Below are 23,584 nucleotides of genomic sequence, written 5' to 3' on the forward strand. Positions count from 1 at the left end.
CCCCCGTGGTCACCTGATGATTTATGAACACTGCCAAAATTAAGTAGGCTGGTTCGTTAGCAAAAAAGTGTATTGGTCTATTATTTTAAACCACCTCAGCTTGATGGAATCTACTAGTACTTGAATTTGGTCACCATAGCCTTCAACATGTTTAGGGTCACTTTTTTTGCCACATGAAGGTCTGGAAAAACTTCATTAGAGTTTGATTCTTAACTATAGTGAAATTCATTTAATGGAGGAATCTCTATTTTCCTATACGTATAAATCATCTTTTTAATTTTTAAATTTTTTTCAAAAGACTACATACAGGAACAGGTGGGTAGCTCAATGGATAGAGAGCCAAATCTAGAGATGGGAGTAACATAGACTGACCCAGTGGGATATGCTTGACAAATTATCTCATAAATACAAATGATTAACATTTTTTTCTGGTTCCCTCAATGTCACAAAGCTGGTTCCTGTTGTGGAATACTTTTAAGGTGAATGAACATTGACTACAAATTACCATCTCTGACACATTCTATTAGGTCTTAGAGCATCTCCATCCACAGATGTCCAGTCTTGTATTTTTTTTTTGAGTAATTGATAGTTCATATTCACCTCTTCGACACCACTACTTCCTCCTCCCACCCCAAACGTGCAATTTAAATGTAGAAATTTTGGGTCTGAGAATGTTAGAATCTTTGAGTAAAAGGGGCTCTGTAATCTGAGAAGTTTCTGTTCTTGATCATCTTCATTGAACAAATGTTTGTTAAGCCCTTATGGATAGACGTTTATATTTGGCAGGTTGGGGGACCACAAGAATTAAAATCACCCTCATGAGTGATTTTTTAAAATTACACTTTCTGTAAAAAGCTACATATTTATGAGAGGACATTTAGAACAATTGTCAGAACTGACAAGTATCATTCTTCAAAGCAGTCTCCTTAGGAGATTTTATACTTACTCTAGCAAGGATAGCATTTGCACAACACTCTTGAAATTTCTCATTTAAGTTACCTTTAGAGCTAGTTTACACAAGGCACAAGGATATCAATGCTATTTTTTTTTAGATACATTTCTTTAAAAATTTTTTTATTTTTTGCCAAAAATGGAGTGGTCTTGCTTGAATTCACCAGACTTGATTCTAAGTGAATCTTGGTCATTTTCACCTTCAAAACTTGAGATGTCTGAGAATTTTTGAAAGAATGTGTAGAAAACAGTTCCCATGGAAGAGTTTCATATGCATTTTGAGATGGCAGTATTGTTGAAATAAGTGTAATACAGTTTTCCAAAATAACATAACCTTCCTGTTAACCCTCCTTTCAAGGAGAGATATTCACTAAGCCTGGATGGATTCTGGGGGGCAGCTGGGTAACTCAGTAGATTGAGAGCCAGGTCCAGAGATGGGAGGTCCTGGGTTCAAATTTGACCTCAGATATTGCCTAGCTGTGTGACCCTGGGCAAATCACTTAACCCCCATTGCCTAGTCTTTACCACTCTTTTGCCTTGGAACCAATAATAGTATTGATTCTAAGATTGAAGATAAGAATTAAAAAAAAAAAGACTGAATGGATTCTGATGTGTTTGTTTAAAAACCCAGTCACATGATACATTGCAGTCAGACATCTCAAAGAACACATTAATGCACGGTGTAGCATACTTATTGTAGAACATTTTATATATTATACTTGTTTACTCTGAAAGATTTCTAGTTTCATCATTGTGGAGATCTTTCCTTAGCAGGTTGCAGTTCTACATCTTAGTAGATTTTTTTATGAGTATCTTTATTTAGCAACCAAAAAAAGGTGGCTAGCCTTTTGGTCATTATCTCCTTTACACTTAATCCCAGCTCACTGACATACTATCCACCATCTGTTGAAACCTTTCTGGTTTGTTGGATCTTATAGAATGTTTGTTCTACTGATATAGGCTTTTACAACACTTGAGCTCTGTACTATGATAAAATACAGGTAGAGGACTTTAATGCAGATCCTTCATATATCAGATTGAATGAAAAAATCTTTAAATGCATAGAGGCTTCATTTTAGTCACTTTTTTACATATTAAAAAGCATAGATTAATGTGGCAATATAAAGTTGGAGTTGCTTGAAATAAGAATTGACCTAATCTATTTTTACTTGGAGCTTCCCTCCCAAAAATGTCACTTACCAAAGTAATCTGTGATCTTCCAGTCTTGGAGAAAATTATGTGAAGCAGTATGTCTTCTAATTAGTTTTCTTGTTTGACTAAAAAAAGAATAATTTAAACCTTTAAAACCTCATTAGGAAGAAGGGTGTTGTAAGTTAATCTCTTGGTCTTGTCCTCATTTTCTGTGTTGGCAAAGGCAGAAAAATATACATCCCTCAAATTTACCTTTTTATGAAGTATCTTAACAGAAGAATCTGTATATCTGAATTTGTTTTACCCTCTGTATATACACCTTACGTTACAGTTTGTAAACCCCTTGGGCCAAGGATCCGGTTCCTTAGCTATGACCATTTCCTGTTATATGGTGCAATATGCACAAGGAAAATTGTGCAAACACTAGTGAGAAAAATCTGGAACAAACATTGGCTTCAGTTCATCTGAATGATATAGAAGAAAACAATAGACTAATTAACTGTGTGATGATGTTCAAATCACTTCCCCTTACTGGTCTTCAGTTTCCTCACTTTAGAATAAAGGGACTAGACATAATTTCTAAGGATATTTCCTAGTCTTAGATTCCATTCTTTTGACCTTTTGTCAACTTGATTAAACTGAGAATTTTCCTGGCATTTCTAAGTTGACTCTGTCAGCATTAAACACTTAATTATCTGTCTTGAAGAAACATCTGACACAAATGACTCAAAACAAATAATCTCCAAATCATTTCTTTGGTTTGTTGGAATAGATTATTTGATTTCATTCTCCCCCCTAAGTTTATCTTCCTAATTGTGTTTGGTAGAAGCTGATACTGGAATCAGTTTTCATCCTTTTATGCAAATTAGCATCACTAGTAATAAGGGATGAAGCTCCAAAATGTGCTGAATGATAAGGGGAAGCTATCCTGGGGTGAAAGCCTACTTTAGATAATCCAGAATGTGAATAGCTTATATTTTGTGAATAATTAGTTGGCTTTTTATGGAGTAAGAAGTTATGTCATTTATTTAGCATAAGAAACTGCCCTTACCTTTGTATGTCAGAAATTGTTATGCAGCTTCTTATCTTAAAAGGTTACCTAACAGGATTTATAGCCTAGATTATCAGTCAGTTTTCTCACAGATTTTTTAATATCATTCTTTTTGAGCTTTTAAAAATGTTTAAATTACTTTTTACAAATCTCTTGGGTTTTTTTTTCCCCTTATACTTGAATGTTTCTCATTTCTGCATTTGTAGATGACTTACTATTTTGCTTTCATTCCTTTTTAAAGCCTTTGCCTTAGAGTGGATACTAAGGATTGGTTTCAAGGCAGAAATGCTGTAAGGGATAATCAGTGGGGGTTAAGTGACTTGCCCAGGGTCACATAGCTAGGAAATGTCTGAGGTTAGATTTGAACTCAGGACTTCATATCTCCAAGCTTGGCACACTGTCCATGAAGTCCTGTCCATGAAGTCACCTACCTTTTCATTCTCTTTTAAAGAGGTAGCATAGTCCAGTGCAGAGAGGCTTTTCATCTTTATACAAGAGTATCTACGTACAGGTCATTGGCTATTTTCTAATGCTGTTCAAGTGGCAAAGTAGTATATAACAACTCTGTATGGCTTTTTTTTTTTACCACAAAGGACATCCAGATACAAAGTTAAATCTAGGTACATTTTTTGATGTCCCTCTGACTTAGCACTCCTAAGTTTTTGATAGCCTTGTGAGGAAAAGGTACTTTATTTTAGAAGTGAAATTTTGGCTTTCCTGTTGTGTGCTTTTAACACTGACTTTCAAAATGTTTTTCAGGATTGGGACGGCTGCACTGGCTGTTCAGGTGGTGGGTAGTAACTGGCCCAAGCCCCACTATACCTTGCTTATCACAGGGCTCTGCCGCTTCCAGATTGTTCAAGTAGTAAAGGAGAAACCATATCCTGTTGCAGAAGTTGAACAGTTAGACCGACTCGAGGAATTTCCAAGCTCTTCTAATGCTCGAGAGGAGCTTGGAGAACTCTCTGAACAATTCTACAAATATGCAGTGCAAGTAAGTTGTTTTAACAATTTTGCATTGTCTTTTCCTTCTACCTTCCCAGGCAACTGCCGGCAACTGTTTCCTTAATCAGAGATGGCTTTTATGCCCATTTGATGATATTTCAGGAAAGCACGAATTAAATTGACTTTTTTGAGTGGTAATGGTGACTCAGATCATTTCTCTTCTAGCCAATAGGGTACATAAAATACCCTTTACTGGTGACCTGTTTTTCCCTCTTTATGACATCATATAAGTTTATAAATCCCTATATGGCATCAGTGAAACACTTTAAAAATACACAGGAATTCAGAAAGAATAGACAGGTTGAACATTTTTGTCATTACTGTGCTAGATTTTGTTTTTTAACTATGCTTAATGTGGACTGAAGTGTTCATGCCTATTAATGTTTATCAGATTCATTATTTTTAAAAAAAGAACTTCTCTCAGATGGATTTCTTCAACTTCCCCTATATCAGTATCTTGCAGTCCTCATAATTCTACCCTTAAAAGATTAATTTGGAAAAAATAAAAGATCCATAAATAAACTCTAGTGACTAGAAAGTGTTTGGCCAACACACTTAGTCTCTTTGCATATGCTAAATTCAAATTTGAGGCATAAGGTGAAAATTTTATCTAGTGATAGGAAGGGGAGATTATCAGTGGTGAAAGTTTTCTGTATCATAATGGAGAGAACTGAAATAAATGCAATTCCTTTCAAAATATGATTAAATCTTAATTAATTGGAAAGGTTGGAAAGTAAAACATAATAGCCCAATGTTCATACATTCATAAGTATTTTAGTTTAAACAGTTCAGGAATCTTACTTTGGTTAGCTAATTTTGCTGTCTAGTTTTCGGTAAACACTTGAAATAGCAGATGCTAAAATTTATGGCTTTCAAAATGCATCTGTCAACAACTCTTCTTTTAAACTTTTACCTTCCATCTTAGAATCAATGCTAGGTATTGGTTCCAAGGTATTAGAGTGGTAAGGGATAGGCAATGGGGTTAAGTGACTTGCCCAGGGTCATATAGCTAGGAAGTATCTGGGGCCAGTTTTGAACCCAGGACCTCCCATCTCAAGGCCTGGCTCTTCATTGAGACACCTAGCTACCACAACAACTTTTTATAATACATGTATCTCATTTCTCTTTTGAGAAATATTTTAGTATCATTTGAAAATTGTGTGGTTCTTAAAGAGTCTTTTGAGAAATACAATGTGCTGTCATTGTTGCATGTGAATCTCCAGAGGTTTGGGCTTTATCTCCTAAATTCTATTCATTTAATGAGTATTGCCATAGCACTATCCTAGGGAAGAGATAGATGGTCTTTGTTGTTGAAGTGTTTATATTGTTGTTCAAGTGATCCTTGCCATGTCCAACTCTTTGTGACCCATTTGGGATTTTCTTGGCAAAGATACTGGTGGCCATTTCTTCTCCAGCTCACTTTACAGATGAGGAAACCAAGGCAAATAGGTTTAAGTAACTTGCCCATGATAGCACAACTAGTAAGTATCTGAGGCCAGATTTGAACTCAGGAAAATGAGCCTTCTTCCAGTTGTATCCTCTATTCACTGTATCACAACCTAGCAAAATAATAAGATAAACAAGTATGATATTCAGTATTTACATTTTATGTGGCTGAGAAAGTTGCAAACTCAAAGGCTATCTGGTACCTTCTAATGGAAGCCATTATTAAATAGGGAGGTGAGGGAATACTTATGCAGAAGGTGGTGTTTGAGTTGGGCTTTAAAGGATAAGGGGAATTCAGCAGCTCAGTACTAGAGAGGGAATTAGAGAGAGCCATATAGTTGAAGTTTAAAAATAAATGAAATTGCCAAAGAAGAGATTGCCAGCCTGTTGGGGAAGATATGTTTAACAGTTAAGGGAGCAAGAAATCTTATGTAGAGTGTGGTGTTTTTTTTTTCTTTTTTCTTTTAAACCCTCACCTTCTGCCTTGGAAGAAGTGGTAAAGACTAGGCAATGGGGGTTAAGTGACTTGTCCAGGGTCACAGAGCTGGGAAGTGTCTGAGGCCAGATTTGAACTTAAGACCTCCTGTCTCTAGGAGGCTCAATCCATTGAGCCACCCAGCTGCCCTCAAGTGTGGTGTTTCTGAAGCAGAGGGGAAAGAGAGTATGTAGGAAGAGGTAGTAGTCATTGTCTGAAGTTGCCCAGAAAGATTAAGGCTTTAAAAAAGTTAACTGATGAGACTTTTGACCTTTTAAGAGAGATTTTAATAGGGGAGGGGAGATAGGAGCAAGATTCAGCAGAAACCTAAAGGTAAGAAGTAAAAAATGTGGGCCTCAAGGAAGCAGAGAGCCCACTGCTAGAGACAGCTTATCTCCTAAAAGAGGAATAGAGATAGAAGCTAGCAAGGAAAGGACTTTGTTTGGGAGAATTTTTATCTATTAGCTTATGATTTAGGGAATTAGAGCCTGAATCAAGGCATATGGGATGAACTAGTGAAGACAGATAAGAAAGAATTACATAAGAATACAAAGTAGTAAGTCTCTCTGATTAAGGTTTTATTTCTTGAATATATTGAAAACTGAACCTAATCTATAGAACACAAACCATTTCCCAGGCAACAAGTGGTCAAAAGATATGAACAGGCAATTCTCAAGTGAGGAGCAAATTAAATCTATCTTTATGTCATATGAAAAAAATGCTTAAAATCACTGTTGATTAGAGAAATCAAATTAAAACAACTTTGAGGTACCACGTCACATCCATCAGACTGGCTAATGTGACAAAAAAGGAAAATGATAAATGTTGGAGATGGGGAAAAATAGGAACAGTCATATACTGCTAGTGGAACTGTAAACTGATACAACCATTCTTGAACCATGCCAAAAGGGCCATGAAACTTTTCATACCCTTTAATGCAGCAATACCACTACAAGGTCTGTATCCCACAAAGATTAAATATAGGGAAAAGGAATCTACCTGTACAAAGCTATTTATAACAGCTCTTCTTGTGGTGTCAAAGAACTGGAAACTGAAAGGATGCTCATCAGTTGGGGAATAGTTGAACAAGTTGTGGTATCTACTTATAATAGAATCTTATTGTGCTGTAAGAGCAACCAAGATGATCACAAAAAAATCTGGGAAGATTTATATGATACAAAGTGAAGTGTGCAGAACCAAGAAAAGACATATAACAGTAATGATGTATGATGATCAACTGTGAATGACTTTAACTATTATTAACAAGACAAGGATCCAAGACAACTCCAAAAAACTCATGACAAAAAAAGGATATTATAGAAGGGATAGATGAAGTTTGAATGCAAATTGAAATCATATGTGATTCTTTACTTTATTTCCTCCATGACTTTTTCTCTAGCTTAAGCAATGTCATCTTTCACAACATGTCAAACACGGAAATATGTATTATGTGATAATATGTACAACGTATATCATATTACCAACTTTCTTAGGGAAGGGTATAGAGTGAGAGGGACAGAGAGAACATGGATGCCAAAATACCAGAAAATGAATAATAATAAATTATATGCATTTAATCTGGAAAAAATTAAATATAATTTTTAAATAATTTTTTAAAAGGGGTGGAGGGAAAGAACTAGAGAATAGGGAAAGATAGCATATATACATGTGACAAAGAATGGATGACTAGTTTCAGGCGTCAGATCCTGGAGGGGTAGGAAGGAACAGCACCCATAGAAAAAGTTTGATAAAGAGTAGTGGAGTTTCTTATTCTGTGACCAGATGGAAGAGAAAGTAGAAAATAGTGATACTGAGAAATTTGAGGAAATCAATGAAGGATGTCAAATGCATATGCTTTGGATGACTTCAGTCTTAGTAAAGGAGGAAGCTTTGCTCTGAGCTGTGATTCTAGAGTGTAGAGCTATGGTTTGGGTCAGGAAGGGAGAAGGAAGGACATGGTATTCTCTGAACACTTTAACATCAGCGGGGCCCTTTCCAAAAGTATATTAACTCATTTGAACCACTGAGTAAAACTCTGGTGTATTGTCTAGTTATTATTTATCCTTATTTTACAGATGAAAAAACTGAGGTTGAGATAGCTTCAGTGACTTGCCTATGGTCAAACAACTACTAAGTGTTAGAGACAGGATCGTCTAGTGGACTTTTACTAACTCCAAACCTAGCACTCTACTCTGGGCAATTTGGAACAGTTGTAGGAGGACATAGAAAGACAGTCAATAAGGGTAGAGTTGAACTTCAAAAGAGCATCTAGCTAAGGTTTTAATGAACAATTGACCATCTTTATAGAACTGCTCTTTCAAAAGGTCAAAAGACCTTATCACCAAAACCAGTTAACTTTTTTTAAGCTGTATTGACAGCTGCTTAACAGCTTTAGAGAATTATTAATGTATGTTTATTTGAATAGTTGCAGGTTTTAAAAAGTTTCCCTAATGCTATCAAACTATTGGAAATGTAAGAGGAAGGATAGAAAAACTGTAATAACCTTGTCTAATTCCAACAGTTTCCCAAAAAACTATTATTGTCATAGCAAGGTGCTTTTGAATTCCTAACTTGCTAAAAACAAAAGAAAACTAATACTGTATTTTTCCCTTACAAAAATGATAGAGCTCTTGTATTTTAGACTAATCACATCCATTTGCAGAATATTTGCCCAAGATTTACCATCACAATTTTTAAAGAACACAAAAGGGGAAAAAACTATTTAATGGGCTAGAATTAAATCTGATTTGACTTTAGTGACAATTACATTTGTGTTCTAACTAATCAAGGAAAATACAAATGAAAATTTTAAACACTCCATGTTTTTCAGAGAATAACTTGATTTTAATTATATTATAAGTGTGTACCTTGTGAGCAACACAATTTTACTACCCCTCATTCTAAAACTCCATTTTTCATTCCTTTGATTTTGTGGTCCTCATGGAAACCTGACTCCCAAGAACACATTATATTCCTCAACACCCTCTACAGTTGAGGTTGCAGTTACAACCTCAGAGACACATGGCCTGGAGAAGAAAGATTCTGCCTACTACTGCTCCCACTGCTGTTTCAGACCCTCTCTCTGATGCTGTCAGTGCATGCTTTGCTCCTTTTGAAGTTCACTTCAGGTCTCAATATTATCTCATTCAGATGCTTATTGCTGTCATTGCCTCCTTTCTCAAGGAGTTTTATACCTGGCTTAACATTCTCCCTTACCACCTCTATTCCTGTCCTCATAATTAGGACTTTTTAATGTATATGTTAATACCTCCTCAACCAAATACAAGTGTGACACATTCCTTAGATTCATTTTTCTAGCTCAAACCTCTCTTCTCACCTCTTGTCTTAAATTTGCAACTGCCCATTGGACATCTTGAGCTAGATGTCCCATAGGCATCTTAACATGTCCATAACTGAGCTTTATTATCTCCTCCCCAAAATGCTTCTCTCTTTTGGGACTCTATTATTGTAGCATAGTCTAGTCACCTAGATGTCATCCTTGACTCTTCATTCTTATTTCACCTTGTAAAGGCCACAATGTAAGGGATTAATATAAAAGGTTGTTTTGATTATTTAAGAGTATGGTCACCAGGAATTTAATCAATTCCAAATGATTTTTTAACAATTTATTCATATAGAAAGAGTGAAAGTAAGAAAATCAGAGAGAGGAATCAACACACCAAGTATTTTTCTCCAGCCCCTGGCTCAACCTAGGCAGGGCTAATTAGTCCTCAGATGGAGGGGCTTCAGCCTTGAGCCAAGGGCCTGGGGATGAATAAAAGCAAGAGCTTCGGTCACAAAGCCTCTGTCAAGAGGGGAGGCCTCTCCAGAGTCTAGTCCCTTCAGAAAATCTAGGAAAGGAGTCAGCCTTTTTCAATCACCCATGTGGTAGTTCAAAGGGAGAGTTTTAAGAACTGTCACACCAAGTCCAAGGTCTTAGGTCCAATAATCAAATTCTTCACCAGCCTCCAACTCAAACTCAGAACTCCATAGAACAAAGAACTGTCCACAGGAAATTGTAACTCCTTTTTAAAGATGCTTCTTTTGTGTCACTTCCTGTGCCTTCCTCCACTTCTATGTTTACAATTACAGCTAAAACTTTGCTTAGAACTGCCCAGGGGGGCAGTCAGTGGGTTCTGATTTGTCACCCACTATTGCACATGTGGGTCACGGACCTCCGCTACGTAAGGATTAAGTGGGGTATGTATACTTTTGGTGATTAAATCTAAAAATGGGCAGGGGAGAGAGTTAATCCCATCTTCACAATTCTCCCCTATGATATTTTGGGATACTAATCTCCTCAATTGATCAGTTGACATAATCATCTTGTACCCCTAAAAATTTTCTAACTATAGGTATATACAATATTGCACTTTCTAAGAGGAAACTATAATAGTTAGAGATAAGAGGGAAACAGAAGAGAGAGAAAGCAAAACCAATGTTTGCTAGGCGCACTGACAAAAAGCCAATTGAAGGTAGTCCCCTTTGGCATAAGAGTGTACATTAAAAATAAATATTCAACCCTCTTCAGTTCAACCAACTGCATTGCAAGGTTCATTCTGGATCTTCTTGACGCAGTGTAGGTTTCTGCAGGCATCCTTCTCCAAACAGTTCATTCTCTGAATTCAAGGAGTTAGCAAACTTCTTTTCCTGAATTTTTTCTCAAACAAAATTTTAAACTGTGTATTTTATAAAAATATATACAACCCCCCCCTCCCCAGGAGGGTTTTGACCAATACCCAGATCAACTCATAATACATGGTTGAGTTATGGTATGTATAAGTCAATTATCAAAAGAAAAACCAAAAACATAAAAAGAAGAATAAACAGAAGAAAAAATTAAACTTTGGGAGAAATTTAAAAAAAAAAACAACAAAATCAGAGTCAAAATATCAAAGTCTAGGTATATAAAATTTCTGAGTGAAACAAGAATAAATTCATAACAGGCTCTTGTATTCCAATTAAAGTAAATTTCTGTCCCACAAATCTGTAGGACAAAAATGCAGTAATATTGCACTTTTCCATTATAAGCCAGGACTATGGGAAGTTGCCATACTCTAAGAGAGAAAAAAGGACTAGATTTTTGTGTAAAAGGGAAGTGTCATTCCCTGGTCTGATCTTTAGTTATTTCTATGGGATAGGGGAGCCAGAACAGCCAATTGTTAGGTACTTTGATAGAAAGTATTTCACAAGGAATGTGATACAAGGAGTTCTGTGTCTTAACATATGTCAAGCGTTGCAACCTCCAGTGTCACACTAGGTTCAAGTCCTTTTGTATTGGCGTAGAAGTTCATCAGTCCCACCTAGATTGGTTTCTTTTTTGGCCTATGTACTCTTTTTTGGCACTATTCAGGTTAAGTCTGTGCTTCTATGGCATTGTGTAGATGAAGTCTATGCTCCTTTTTGATCCCATTTCCTAGAATCAGACACAAACATTAATCACAGTCCCATAATATTTATCAATAAATGACAGGTTTCTGTAGTCTAAAACTTTGGGGTATGCATTTATATGCTAGGTAAATGGACATCTTAGCTTATTCTATTGCAAAAATCAAAAATAGTTAAAAGAAAATCTCAATACAGGTGACATGCTTTAAATACATAAAATGAGAGAGAAAAACAAATACTGTTTGGCACATGTAGGAAGAAAAACAAGAATGTTAAAAATGTATATATTTCACAATCATAGAGGTAAAGTATAGAGGTTACTTTCTGAAAAAATAAGATTCATTTCCTCTCTAATTTGACATGATCTCAGTGTGAATGCAAATGAGGTAGATAAAGCAATAATACATTCAAGGAAATACACAAAATGTTACAAAAGGTACATCAGGTCAATATAGGTCACTAATACAGATTTTTTTTCTTTTTTCTTTTTCTTTTTTTTTTTGAGGTAGAATATGTGTTGTCCTGTAAGGGCAATTTGTTCAAGTATAAGGATCAACCAAATATAGTACAACAAAATAGTACAGATCCAGCAATAAGGAAGTCTTATCACAATCAGTAGTCAAATACAATCAATATAGTCAGTTATTCATTATCAACAGAAGGTACTTGTTTTACACGGCTACAATGAATCTAAGTCCCTCTCCCCAATTTTAATGGCTGTTGGTGTAATCAATAGGACTTCGGATGGTCTGGCAATAAGCAGGTTCAGTCAACCCAATATGTTTGAAATTCTTTATGTCCATGCTATCACCTGGGTTTAAATAATGAAGTGAGAAGTCTATGGGACCTGCCTGAACAGCAGCTCCAGAGTCTTGGAGTTCTCACAATTTTGTTTGTAATTGTCTGATGTTTGTGGCAATGGTTGTATCCCCTCTTAACAATGATGTATAGGCAAGGATAAATGATTATGCCTGAATAGGTGGATGTTCAAATAGCATCTCAAATGGTGAAATGTGTAAATCACCTCTGGGTCAGCTTCTGAGATAAAATACGGCCAGAGGTAGAATTTCGGACCATTTTAAATGAGTTTCTGTGCACAATTTGCCAATCACAGTTTTAAGTTCTTTATTCATTCTTTATCTATATTCAATCATTAAAATTTGTCATTTCTGGGCAAAACCAAGATGGTGGAGAAGGTTCACAGACCCACATCATTGCTACCAAATTACCCTCTAAAAAACTATGATATAACCCCTCAAAATGATTTTTGGAATAGTATAATCCACAAAAATATGGAATGAAATAATTTTTCAGCTCCAAACAACTTAGAAGGCTGACCCAAAGGATCTGTTGCCCTAGGGTGAAAACAGCACTAAACAGCATGCCAAGGAAAGCCCCACCTCAATAACAAGCCTTGGGGGCTACTAAATCAGCAATAAGAGCTTCCCTGAGTTCTTAGCCACACATGGTAAGGGGGAGGGGGGAAGGTCAGAAAGTGATTGCAGGCATCCCTTTGTTGGCTCTGAGTGCAAGACTCTTGTTGCATTGACCATACACAGATCTAGGTAGCAATCAGATAAGATCTGATGGTGAGGAAGAGCATTAATTAGCATATAGCAGTGCTTGCAACCACAGAGGAGCAGGGGACCCTGTTCACAGTTCCAGGGAGGAAAAGAAAGTATGTTGTTACAAACCAAAGCACAGGCCAAGAGAGATTTAAACACACCACTCTTTACATCATAAAGAACTGAAAGCAGATAAATCCCCAGAGCTAGCTATAAAAGCAACTGCACAAAGAACCTGAAGCTTGGAGCAATGCTCTCCTCTCCTCACCACAGTTACAGAGTCTAACTTTAATAGTTTTTTTTTTTAATTAAATGAAAAGAAAAAAGCTGGGAAATGAGAAAATGACAAAAAAAAAGAAACTCAACATAGAAAGTTATTTTGGTGTCATGGAAGACCAAAACACAAATTCAGAAGATGACAGTTAAAACTGTTGTATACAAAGTCTCCAAATTTATATGTATATATATATATACACATATACATATACATATATATGAATTGCTATCAAGCTCAAAAATAATTAATAGAGGAGCTCAAAAAGTATTTTAAAATCAAATGAGAGAAGTAAAAGAAAAATTAGGGAAAAAGAAATGAGAGTGATACAGGAAAATCATGAAAAAGATGTCAACAGCTTGGTAAAGGAGGCACAAAAAATACTGAAGAAATTAATACCTTAAAAAAATAGAATAGGCCAGTTGGTAAAAGGTACAGACATCCAATGAAGAGAACTCCTTAAAAGGCAGAATTAGCCAAATGGGAAAAGTTATACAAAAATGTACTGGAAGATGAATTTATTAAAAGGTAGAGTTGGCTATATGTGAAAAGAGGTACAAAAATTCACTGAGGAAAAGAACTCTTTAAAAAGTAGAATTGGCCAGATAGAAAAGAAAGTAGAAAAGCTCACTCAAGAAAAAAAATTTGTCATTTCTTCCTTTATACCATACTTCTCTAACACTGCTACCACCTTGCATAGACCTTCATCACCTCCCATCTGGACTATTACAATAGATCCCTCTCCACTCTAATCCATTGTCTTACTCAATTGTCAAATTGATCTTCCTAAAGTATGTCTAACTATGTCTTCTTACCACTTAATAAACTCTAGGGGTGCTCCCTATCACTTTCAGGATCATATCTGAAATCCTCTTTTTTGGCTTTTAAAACTATTCTTGACCTGGCCTTCTCTTGTCTTTCCAGATTTCTTATAAGTTACTCCCTACCACATAGTGAAACTGTCTTCTATAACTATATTACCTTAAATACTGGATTTCCTCTTTCTGATCATAATCTCCTCTTGTTTCATTTTTCCTCTGCCTCTTCTATTTCTTCATTCTTTTTCTGCTGTACTAATCTATCACCACTGCCTTAAGCTCACTTTATTTTCTTTATTCTTGACATTAAATTTCACCAGTTCAACTCTCTGCTACCCTAAATTACTCTAATCCTGGAATTTCTTGTCCACTTGTCCTACCCACCATGTACATCTTGCCAGTCTTCAACCCTGAGTCATCTCTATCATCCATTTGCTTCTCTGCCCCTGCCCTTTGGGATTGAGGACCACTAGAGAAGGTCTTACCCCTGCCATCTAAATGCACTGTAAAATCATATAGTCCTTGGACCAGGGAGAGGATGAGTGACTATAACATGGGGGTGGGGAGGGACATAGGTACCTTTTATACATTGTATCATTAGAAGTTCCAAGGGTAAGGGAAACACAATTATTAGTGAGGAGAAGGCTTCATGGAAGAAGTAGGATTCCAGGAATTCAATCATTAATGTAAATAATTACATAAATGGCTTCTTGGACTTCTTTTGGAAAACCATTTGCTCTGGGCAATTATACTTGAAATAACCAAAAGAAATAAACTAGACTAAGAATGAGAAGAAAAGTTGGGTAGACACTAGTCTAAGATACTGTTGTTGGAAACTTTGAAGTAAGAGTTTAGTTTCTTGGACAACGAAGGATGGTGCAATAAAATGAACTTAGATTTGAAGTCAGAGATCTTAGTTTTGAATCCTGGCTCTGTTCTGTGTTACCAAGGACAAGTCGCTTCACGTCTTTGGGTTTTAGCTTCTATATAAAATGAGAGGATTTCACCAATTGACTTTTAAGTCTTTTTTAAGTCTCTGTGTTTCTCATGAACCTTGAGGGAATGAGATGCCATCGTAGAGTTATATAATCAGTGTTGGCACAGTCAGAAGAGCAGGCAATGAAGATGATTTTGGTGACAGCAGAATGGATAATCCATGATAAAGTGGTACAAGAGATAAGGATCCCTATGAGGTAATTTCTCTACATTGTGAACTCATAAATAAGTTAATATACCTGAAACTTCTTTGAAAAATATTTAACAGCATTATGCTAATACATGCAATAACAAGGACATCAATTAAAAGCAATGAAAATAAAGGAAGAAAGGACAAATATAATAGCTATTCTCTGAAAATTCTTAGGTTTGTTTTTTGCAAGTTGTCTAATGTTCAGAGAATAGAGTAGGAATGATTAAAAGGTGACCCTGATGTTCCTTAGTTGGAATTGTGAACAGATATTGCCTCTCCCTTTTGTGATGGACAGGTTAGAAAGATTGGGCATGAAGTACAGACATACCTAAAATAAAATTGAATAACTCTTTCTTTGCTATATTAAGGACTAAATTTATGCAGAGTTATCAAGTATGGCTTCTGTGATATAAAAGTAGAAGTGAGCTGATATCCAAACCATGATTTCACGTTTGTTAACATTTTAGGATGAACTTCAATGCTCATATTCCTAGTGAATCAAAATCATCATATTCCCCAAAAACACCAGATAAGAGAATTTTGTCTTTGAAGTTTTGATTGCCCTGGAAATTGTGAATCTTAAAAAAGACTTGTGGTACTTTATTATTAGTTACATCTCTGTCCTATCCACAGAAAAGGTGCATCTTTGGAATGGGTAGGGAAAGTTGTTATTTTTGTTAATGCAAGATAAGGTTCCTTTCAGCCAATTTAAAGAACTGTCCAATACAGTTTTGCTACAAAGCATGTAAACTCCCACAAGATAAAAATCAGAGCAAGTTTACATTAAGGAGGGGTACTCAAAGACTCAAAGCCTGCTCCAGTTTTGTTAGCTTTTTTCCTAATTTCCCTTGATCTTTCTTTTGAACCTTCCTTTCTCTCATTCATTTCAGCAGTATTTCTTAAGTACCTGTGGTGTGTGTATCAATCCTAATCATGTCTTCATCCATAGGCTGCTAAGTGGCATAGTGTTAGACTTGGAGGGAGAAAGTCCTGGGTTCAGATCCTATTTCAGATACTTACACTGTGTGACCCTGGACAAATCACTTAATCCTTTCAGCCTCAATTTCTTCATCTGTAAAACAGGGATAACAATAGCAACTATTTCACAAAGTTGCTGTGAGCATTAAATGAGGTAACATATGTAAAATGCTTAATAAATCTTTTTTTTTTCACTTTTTTATTGACATGCAAAACACATCTCTGTATTGATCATTGTTGAGAGTGCACTTATACATAACCAAAATCCCCAAATAAAACCAAAGATACACTGGTGTAAAAGACAATTCCAACAGTTCTTTCTCTGAAGATGGGTAGCATTCCCCTTTATAAGTCTTTCAGGATTATCCTAGATCATTACATGGCTGAGAATAGCCAAGTTATCACAGATTATCATCATCCAATATTGCCGTTTCTGTGTACAATGTTCTCCCAGTTCTACTTATTTCACTCTGCATAAATTCCTGCAGATCTTTCTAGCTTTTTCTGAAATCATCTTGCTTATCCTTTCACAGTAGTATTCCATCACAAACATGTACCACAATTTGTTCAGCCATTCCCCATTTGATGGACATCTCCTCAATTTCTAATTCTTTGCCAACACAAAAAGAGCAGCTATAGATATTTTTAACAAGTAGGTCCTTTTTTAATTATCTCTTTGGGATACAGAGATCAAAGGGTATGCATTGTTTTATAGCCCTTTGGGTTAACAGATCTTAATGTGCTATATACTAGTTATATTATTCGAGCTAGCTATTACTATTCTGTCTTATTTATTATTATATTATATCTATATTATTATTCTATACTGTCTCACTATTTGGGACAAGCAGTAATTTTGAAATGATTTCCATTTTCTGAGAGTTTGTGTGCTTCTACTAACCAGAGGTTCAATCAGAAGTCTGACCTTTGACTAAATAAAACCTGTTTAAATTAATTTCTTGACCATTAATAGTTGTCTGTCCATTGAGTGCTGGATTTTTTGTTTTTGCATATGTTTTGTCATTCTTGTGTTGTGCTTTTAATTCTGTGCTTTTTTAAGAGTATCACTCCATGGAAATATGTAACTTTTTATAGCTCTTAAACAGTATACTTCTTGACTGTTAGAGGTACTTGTGGTGGCTGTGTGGAGAAGTCAAATGTTTCAAGGATGATTCAAGACTACACTGTAGCAAGATGATTTTTTTAAAACTTTTAAATTTAAGTATTTTTCCATGGTTACATAATTCATGTTCTTTCCCTTCCCTCCCAGAGCTGACAAGCAGTTCCACTGGGTTATATGTGTATTATCACTCAATACATATTTCCATATTATTAATTTTTGTAATCATCTTTTAAAAACCAAAACCCATATTAATACCCATATAAACAAATGAAAAATCAATGTTTTACTTCTGTGTTTCTACTCCCACATTCTTTCTCTCAATGTGGATATAGGATTCTTTCTCGTAAATCCCTCGGGATTATCCTGAATCATTGCATTACTGTCAGTAGTGAAGTCAGTTACATATGATTGTCCCACAATATTTCCATTTCTGTGTACAATGTTCTTTTGGTTCTGCTCATTTCACTCCACATCAGTTTGTGGAGGGCGTTCTAGCTCGAATGGAAATTAAGCAATTTTATCATCCCTTATTGCATAGTAGTATTCCATTACCATCATATACCACACCTCCTCATTTTCTAATTTTTTGCCTCCACAAAAAATGCAGCTATGAATATTTTTATACAAACATTTTTTTAAATTATTTCTTTGGGGTACAAACCTAGTAGTGACTGCTGATTCAAAGGGTAAGCATTCTTTTAGGCATAATTCCAAATTGCCTTCCCAGAATGGTTGGATCAATTCACAATTACACCAGCAATGTATTAGTGTTCCAATTTTGCCAGGTCCCCTCCAACATTTTTTTTCCTACTGTTATATAGGCCAATCTGCTAGATGTGAGGTGATACCTCAGAGTTGTTTTGATTTGCATTTCTCTAATTAGGAGGGATTTAGAATACTTTTTCATGTGATTATTGATAGTTTTGATTTCTCATCTGAAAATGCCTATTCATATCCTTTAACCATTTGTCAATAGGGAGATGGCTTGATTTCTTATATATTTGACTTGGTTCCTTATATATTTGGGAAATTAGACCTTTGTCAAAGAATTTTTGTTATAAAATTTTTTTCACCGATTTGTTGGCAAGATGATTTATACTGAAGCACAAAGAAAATGTGATTGAAAACAAAAAAAAAGTCAGGAAGTGCCAAATTGTTGCTGCAAAACAACTTAATTGATCCTCAGAAAACAAGCAAGATCTTCAGAGCATTGGTTACTGGAAAAGTTGTTCCTCATTCCTCCATAGTACAGTGTGTGCTTCTCGAAGTTGGAGATCAGAAAAAAAAAATACTGGCTTTCAATTAAAAATGCTTATCACAGGTAAAACAGCACATAATATAGTCCTGAAGTTTGGAAAAAAAGATCATTAGAACTGATGAAACTTTTTGAATTCAAGATTATGCCAAGACTTTTCAGAAGTAATGCAGGTTGAGCCTACCAAAATCTAGGCATTTGCATCAGACTGTAAAATATCTACCCAATAAACCTTTTTCAGATTTTTAAAAATTGTCATTTGACTTGTACATTTTTCCCTATTGAAGGAAGGATGAATTCTGATACATGTATTGCTACCTGAAAAGCAGAATTGTTCTGGAATTACAAAAATATTTGTATGGAGATGGAATTTTGCAACATAACCTTGCACCTTGCTTCATATCATAAAAGGTTAAGACCTTACCCAAGAGATGGAGATAAAAATGCTTCAGTGTTCTGGGAACTTGCCCAGTTTAAACCTCATTAAAATCTATGGGTTATAATCCAGGCTAGACTTGAAAAAGTGAACTGCACCTCAAACATATACATAGATCCAGAATAATAAATGTGGTTTCATGATTAAGTATTAGAGAACATGTGTTAAAATCTTGGGAACTCAGTGCCAAATCATGTAAAACTAGTGACTGAGGCAAAAGGAAGACATTCCATATTGAGATTTTTAAAGATGTAAAATTTTCTGAGGCTCATTGTATACATAAAAACTTATTTTATTTCATCCCTGCTAATTTACACTGCAATATACTCTCCCCAGGTTCACCAAATGATTTTCTTATTAATATTTCTCAAACCTCATCACCTTCAAGAGTCCTGTTCACATTAAATAGATTGGTTTGATGATTCTTACCCACAAAGATTTTGTGTCATTTCCCACATAGAGTACATAAGATTTACCACTTTTTTAATAACCAGAAAAAATGAATAGTAGTTGTATAGTTATCATTTTATCTTGGTACAAGAGCTCCTTCATTCTAGGGATTGTATCTTTATTACTGTACAGTCCCCAGCACAGACTTATGCTAGTAAATGTTAAAGGATCGTGCAAAAAATTGCTCTCCTATGTGCTAAATGGAATAGAACTAATTCTTAGGTTGGAAATAGAGTAGATGAATTTTTGAAATTCTGTCTAATTCCCAGAAAAACAGAATTTGAATTAGAAGGTACTTTGAAGTTCACCTTAATAGGAATTTCCTCTCCAGAATCTTCATTAAGTGCCCATCCACTCCCATCAAAGGCTTCTATGTCATCTCCTAAAACAGCCTATTCTATTATTGGATAGAACTTTTTAGTTTAATTTTATTGATATCTTTGTTTTTATTTCACCTTCATTTCTTAATGCATCATTCCCATCTCCCCAAGAGAAAGCTATTCTTTACAACAACAAAATTTCAAAGAAGGGAAGAACAGTTTCATATTCCCACCCTTAATGTGTGCCTCCCTTTCATCCCCACCCCCTACTGAAGATTTGAACCCAGGCCCTCCTGACTTTAGGCCTGGTACTCTATCCACTAAGCCACTTTTGTCTTGTTTTTGTTACAAGATGTTGTTTAGTTGGAAAAGGGAGAATATTGGGAAATGTCAAGTATTTTTTAAAAAGGTACTAATAAATCTTTTTAAGTAAAAAAACAAACCTCTTTACATAGAATCTAAATTTTTCTAATTTCTACTTTTCTAAGTTTTTTTCACTAAGGCCATATAGAATAACTCTATCATCCTACTCCTCCTCAGCTTTTCACATATAGTTGTCATGTCATTCTTCTCCAAGCTAAGCATTTGACATTTCCTTCAGCTAATGCTCATATAACCTGATGTTTGGGCCCCATCTTATTCTATTCACCTTCTTTTGAATACCCTCCTGTTAATCAAAGTTCTTTCTAAAATGTAGCAAGCTCCCAGCACTGAGCACAATAATCTCTATATGGTATTATAAGGGCAAAGTACTTAACACCCATCATATGCCTTTTCATTTGATGATATTATAGCCTAGCTTGCTTAGAAAGGCTGTATTAAATTTTTAATATTTTACTACAGGAAAACTCAACTTCTTAGTTAAGACAGGAATTTGGACTTAGTCATATTTGAAAGGTCCTAAAATTGGTAATCCCTATTCAAGGAGAAAGTTATGACTATATAAATACCTCTGGCAAAAGAAAATGTGTTTCACTTATCAGGACTGAGTAATAATTTTAAGATCCATTAAAGAGTCTGTATATAACTGTGGAACATGGATCAAAGCAAATAAGTATTTGTAGTATTTAAGTGATTTCAAAATTATGTAGGGTGAATATACCAAAAAAAAAAAAAAAACCCAGACCATGTTAACTTGCTTTTTTTAAAAACTTAAATTTTTTTTTTATTACATGTAGAAACAATTTTTGACAGTTATTTTCTGACATTTATAATTCAGATTCTCTCTCTTCCCCCCCTCCCCAAGAAGGTAAATAGTAAATAGGTTATACCATTGCTTTCTTGCAATATATATTTCCATATTCCCTATGTTATGACAGAAGACACATCATACATAAAATAAAAAAACCATAAAGGAAATAAAGTGAAAGATGGCATGCTTTTATCTGCAATCAGGCTCCAACAGTTTCTTATTTAGATAGCATTTTTTTTTATCATGAGTCCCTTGTGACTATCAGCTGTATTGCTTATTATAGTTTAGTCCTCACTTGATCATCATACAATATTTCTGTAACTGTATACATAGTTCTCATGGTTTCGCTCACTTTACTTTGCATCAATTCAAAGTAGTCTTTCTATGTTTCTCTGAGATCGTCCTGTTCAGATTTCTCATGGTGCAGTGGTATTCTGTTACATCCATATACCACAACTTGTTCAGTCATTTCCAACTTTATGGACAACCCTTCAGTTTCCAATTCTTTGCCACTACAAAAAAGAGCTGCTAAAAATACCTTTGTACAAAAGTTTTCCAAAGTTATATGATCAGTATTGGCTCCCTCCCTTCTCCCCCCCCCCCCCCACCTCCCTAAAGCTGACAAGAAATTCAGTCTGGATTATACATGTATTACCACACAAAATATATTTCCATATTACTCATTTTTGTAAGTAAACAATCTTAAAAAAAAACCAAAACATATGCTCAAATAAATGAATGATAAATCATATGTTTTTATCTGTATTTCTACTCCAACAGTTCTTTCTTTAGAAGGTAGATCACATTCTTTTTCATAAGTCCTTCATAATTATCCTGGATCATTGTATTGCTGTTAGTAGCAAAGTCTGTCACATTTGGTCGTTCCACAATATTTCAGTGACTATCTAAAATGTTTTCCTGCTTCTGCTTATTTCACTCTGCATCAGTTCACTTAGGTCTTTCCAGCTCTTTCTGAAATCATCCTGTCCTTCATTCCTAGTACCACAATAGTATTCTATCACCATCATATACTACACCTTTTTCAACCATTCCCCAATTTAGGGACATTCCTTTAGTATCCAGTTCTTTGCCACCACAAAAACTGCAGCTATAAATATTTTTGTACAAACAGGTCCTTTCCCATTTTTTAAAAATCTCTTTGGGATACAGACCTAGTAGTGGCATTATTAGATCAAAATGTTGCATTCTTTTATAGCCGTTTGGGCATAATTCCACAGTGCCCTCCAGAATGGTTGGATCAGTGGGTCAGTTCATAACTCCACCAGCAATGCATTAGTGTCCCAATTTTGCCACATCCCTTCCAACATTTATCATTTTCCTTTACTATCATATTGGCCAATCTGATAGGTATGAGGTAGTAGTACCTCAGAGTTGTTTTAATTTTCATTTCTCTAACCAAGAGGGACTGAGAACATTTTTTCATATAGTTTTATTGATAGCTTTGGTTTCTTCATCTGAAAACATTTCTTGACCATTTATCAATTGTGGAATGACTTGGATTCTTATAAATTTGACTTAAGTAACTTGCTTTTTAAAAAGATGGTTCAAAAAGAATAATTCATAGTATTGAATAGAAAACTACAGTGTATTTCATTGAATGTGCATATATCTGCTTCTATATGACTAAGCAAATTATTTAGCCTTTCTGGACCTAGGTTTCCCTATTGTAAAACAATAGGGTTGTGCCAAATGATCTTTATCTCATCCAGCTACACATACTTATTAAGAGCTTGCTATGTATTTTGCAAATAACAGGTATCTAATAAATATTGTTTGAGTTAATGAAGCTTCCTTTTATAGCCTTCATATTTCTTTTGGGAATATTTATCATTTTAAACGTATTTAATTCTCAGGGATTTTCATTCCTGTGTAAACATATAGCTATTACTGAATTATCATGGTTTACTGTTGATTTGAGCCTACTTCAGGGTTGGGGTCTTTGTTCCTTTCAGTCCAAAACTCTTAAGGGCAGAAGAAAGAGAGGGTTATAAATCCAGGGCAGCTAAGTGGTGCAGAACTTGGAGTCAGAAAGATCTGAGTTTGGATCCTACTTCAGACACTAATTGTGTGACCTGAGCAAGTCCTCAAACCTCATCATCTCAGAGACCTCATCTAAAAAAATGATAATAGAGCATCAACTTTACAAAGATATTATGAACTAGTCTTGCAGATTTTTATTTCATAAAGAAAAATTTATCAGGTTTTTCTTAAATACAGGCTTTGGTTTAGTTAATCTCTGGATTGACATTAATGGGGCAAAGTGAGTTGCTTTTACACTGCTTATGTAACTCTTCTCCATGTACTATGATGCACGCTTTTTTGGAATAAGATCTCAATGTTCAGTACACGCACACACACAGTAAAACTTTACTATACCAAACAAATCAATAAGTAGAAATACTTCAGGGAAAAAGTTATTATGAGCATCAAATGAGTTAAAATCCTTTGTAAACCTATATAAACACTATAGAAAATGCTTTCATCATCATTATTAT

The 23,584-nt window shown here is 35.1% G+C and overlaps 2 protein-coding genes across 2 annotated transcripts in view; one reads left to right on the plus strand and one right to left on the minus strand.

Moving 5' to 3' along the window:
* Positions 1-2,338, minus strand: part of LOC100016458 (ATP-binding cassette sub-family C member 11) — a 92,344-nt gene extending 90,006 nt beyond the window's left edge. The window contains exon 1 of the mRNA XM_056812262.1: positions 2,152-2,338. The gene's annotated coding sequence lies outside the window, so the exon portion shown is untranslated. The remainder of the gene's footprint in view (positions 1-2,151) is intronic.
* LONP2 (lon peptidase 2, peroxisomal) overlaps positions 1-23,584 on the plus strand; it is a 136,353-nt gene that overhangs the window by 5,538 nt on the left and 107,231 nt on the right. The window contains exon 2 of the mRNA XM_056812263.1: positions 3,914-4,148. Within this exon, the coding sequence (XP_056668241.1) occupies positions 3,914-4,148 (235 nt within the window). The remainder of the gene's footprint in view (positions 1-3,913; positions 4,149-23,584) is intronic.

The sequence above is a fragment of the Monodelphis domestica genome, chromosome 1, assembly GCF_027887165.1.
Source record: "Monodelphis domestica isolate mMonDom1 chromosome 1, mMonDom1.pri, whole genome shotgun sequence".
Lineage (NCBI taxonomy): Eukaryota > Metazoa > Chordata > Mammalia > Didelphimorphia > Didelphidae > Monodelphis > Monodelphis domestica.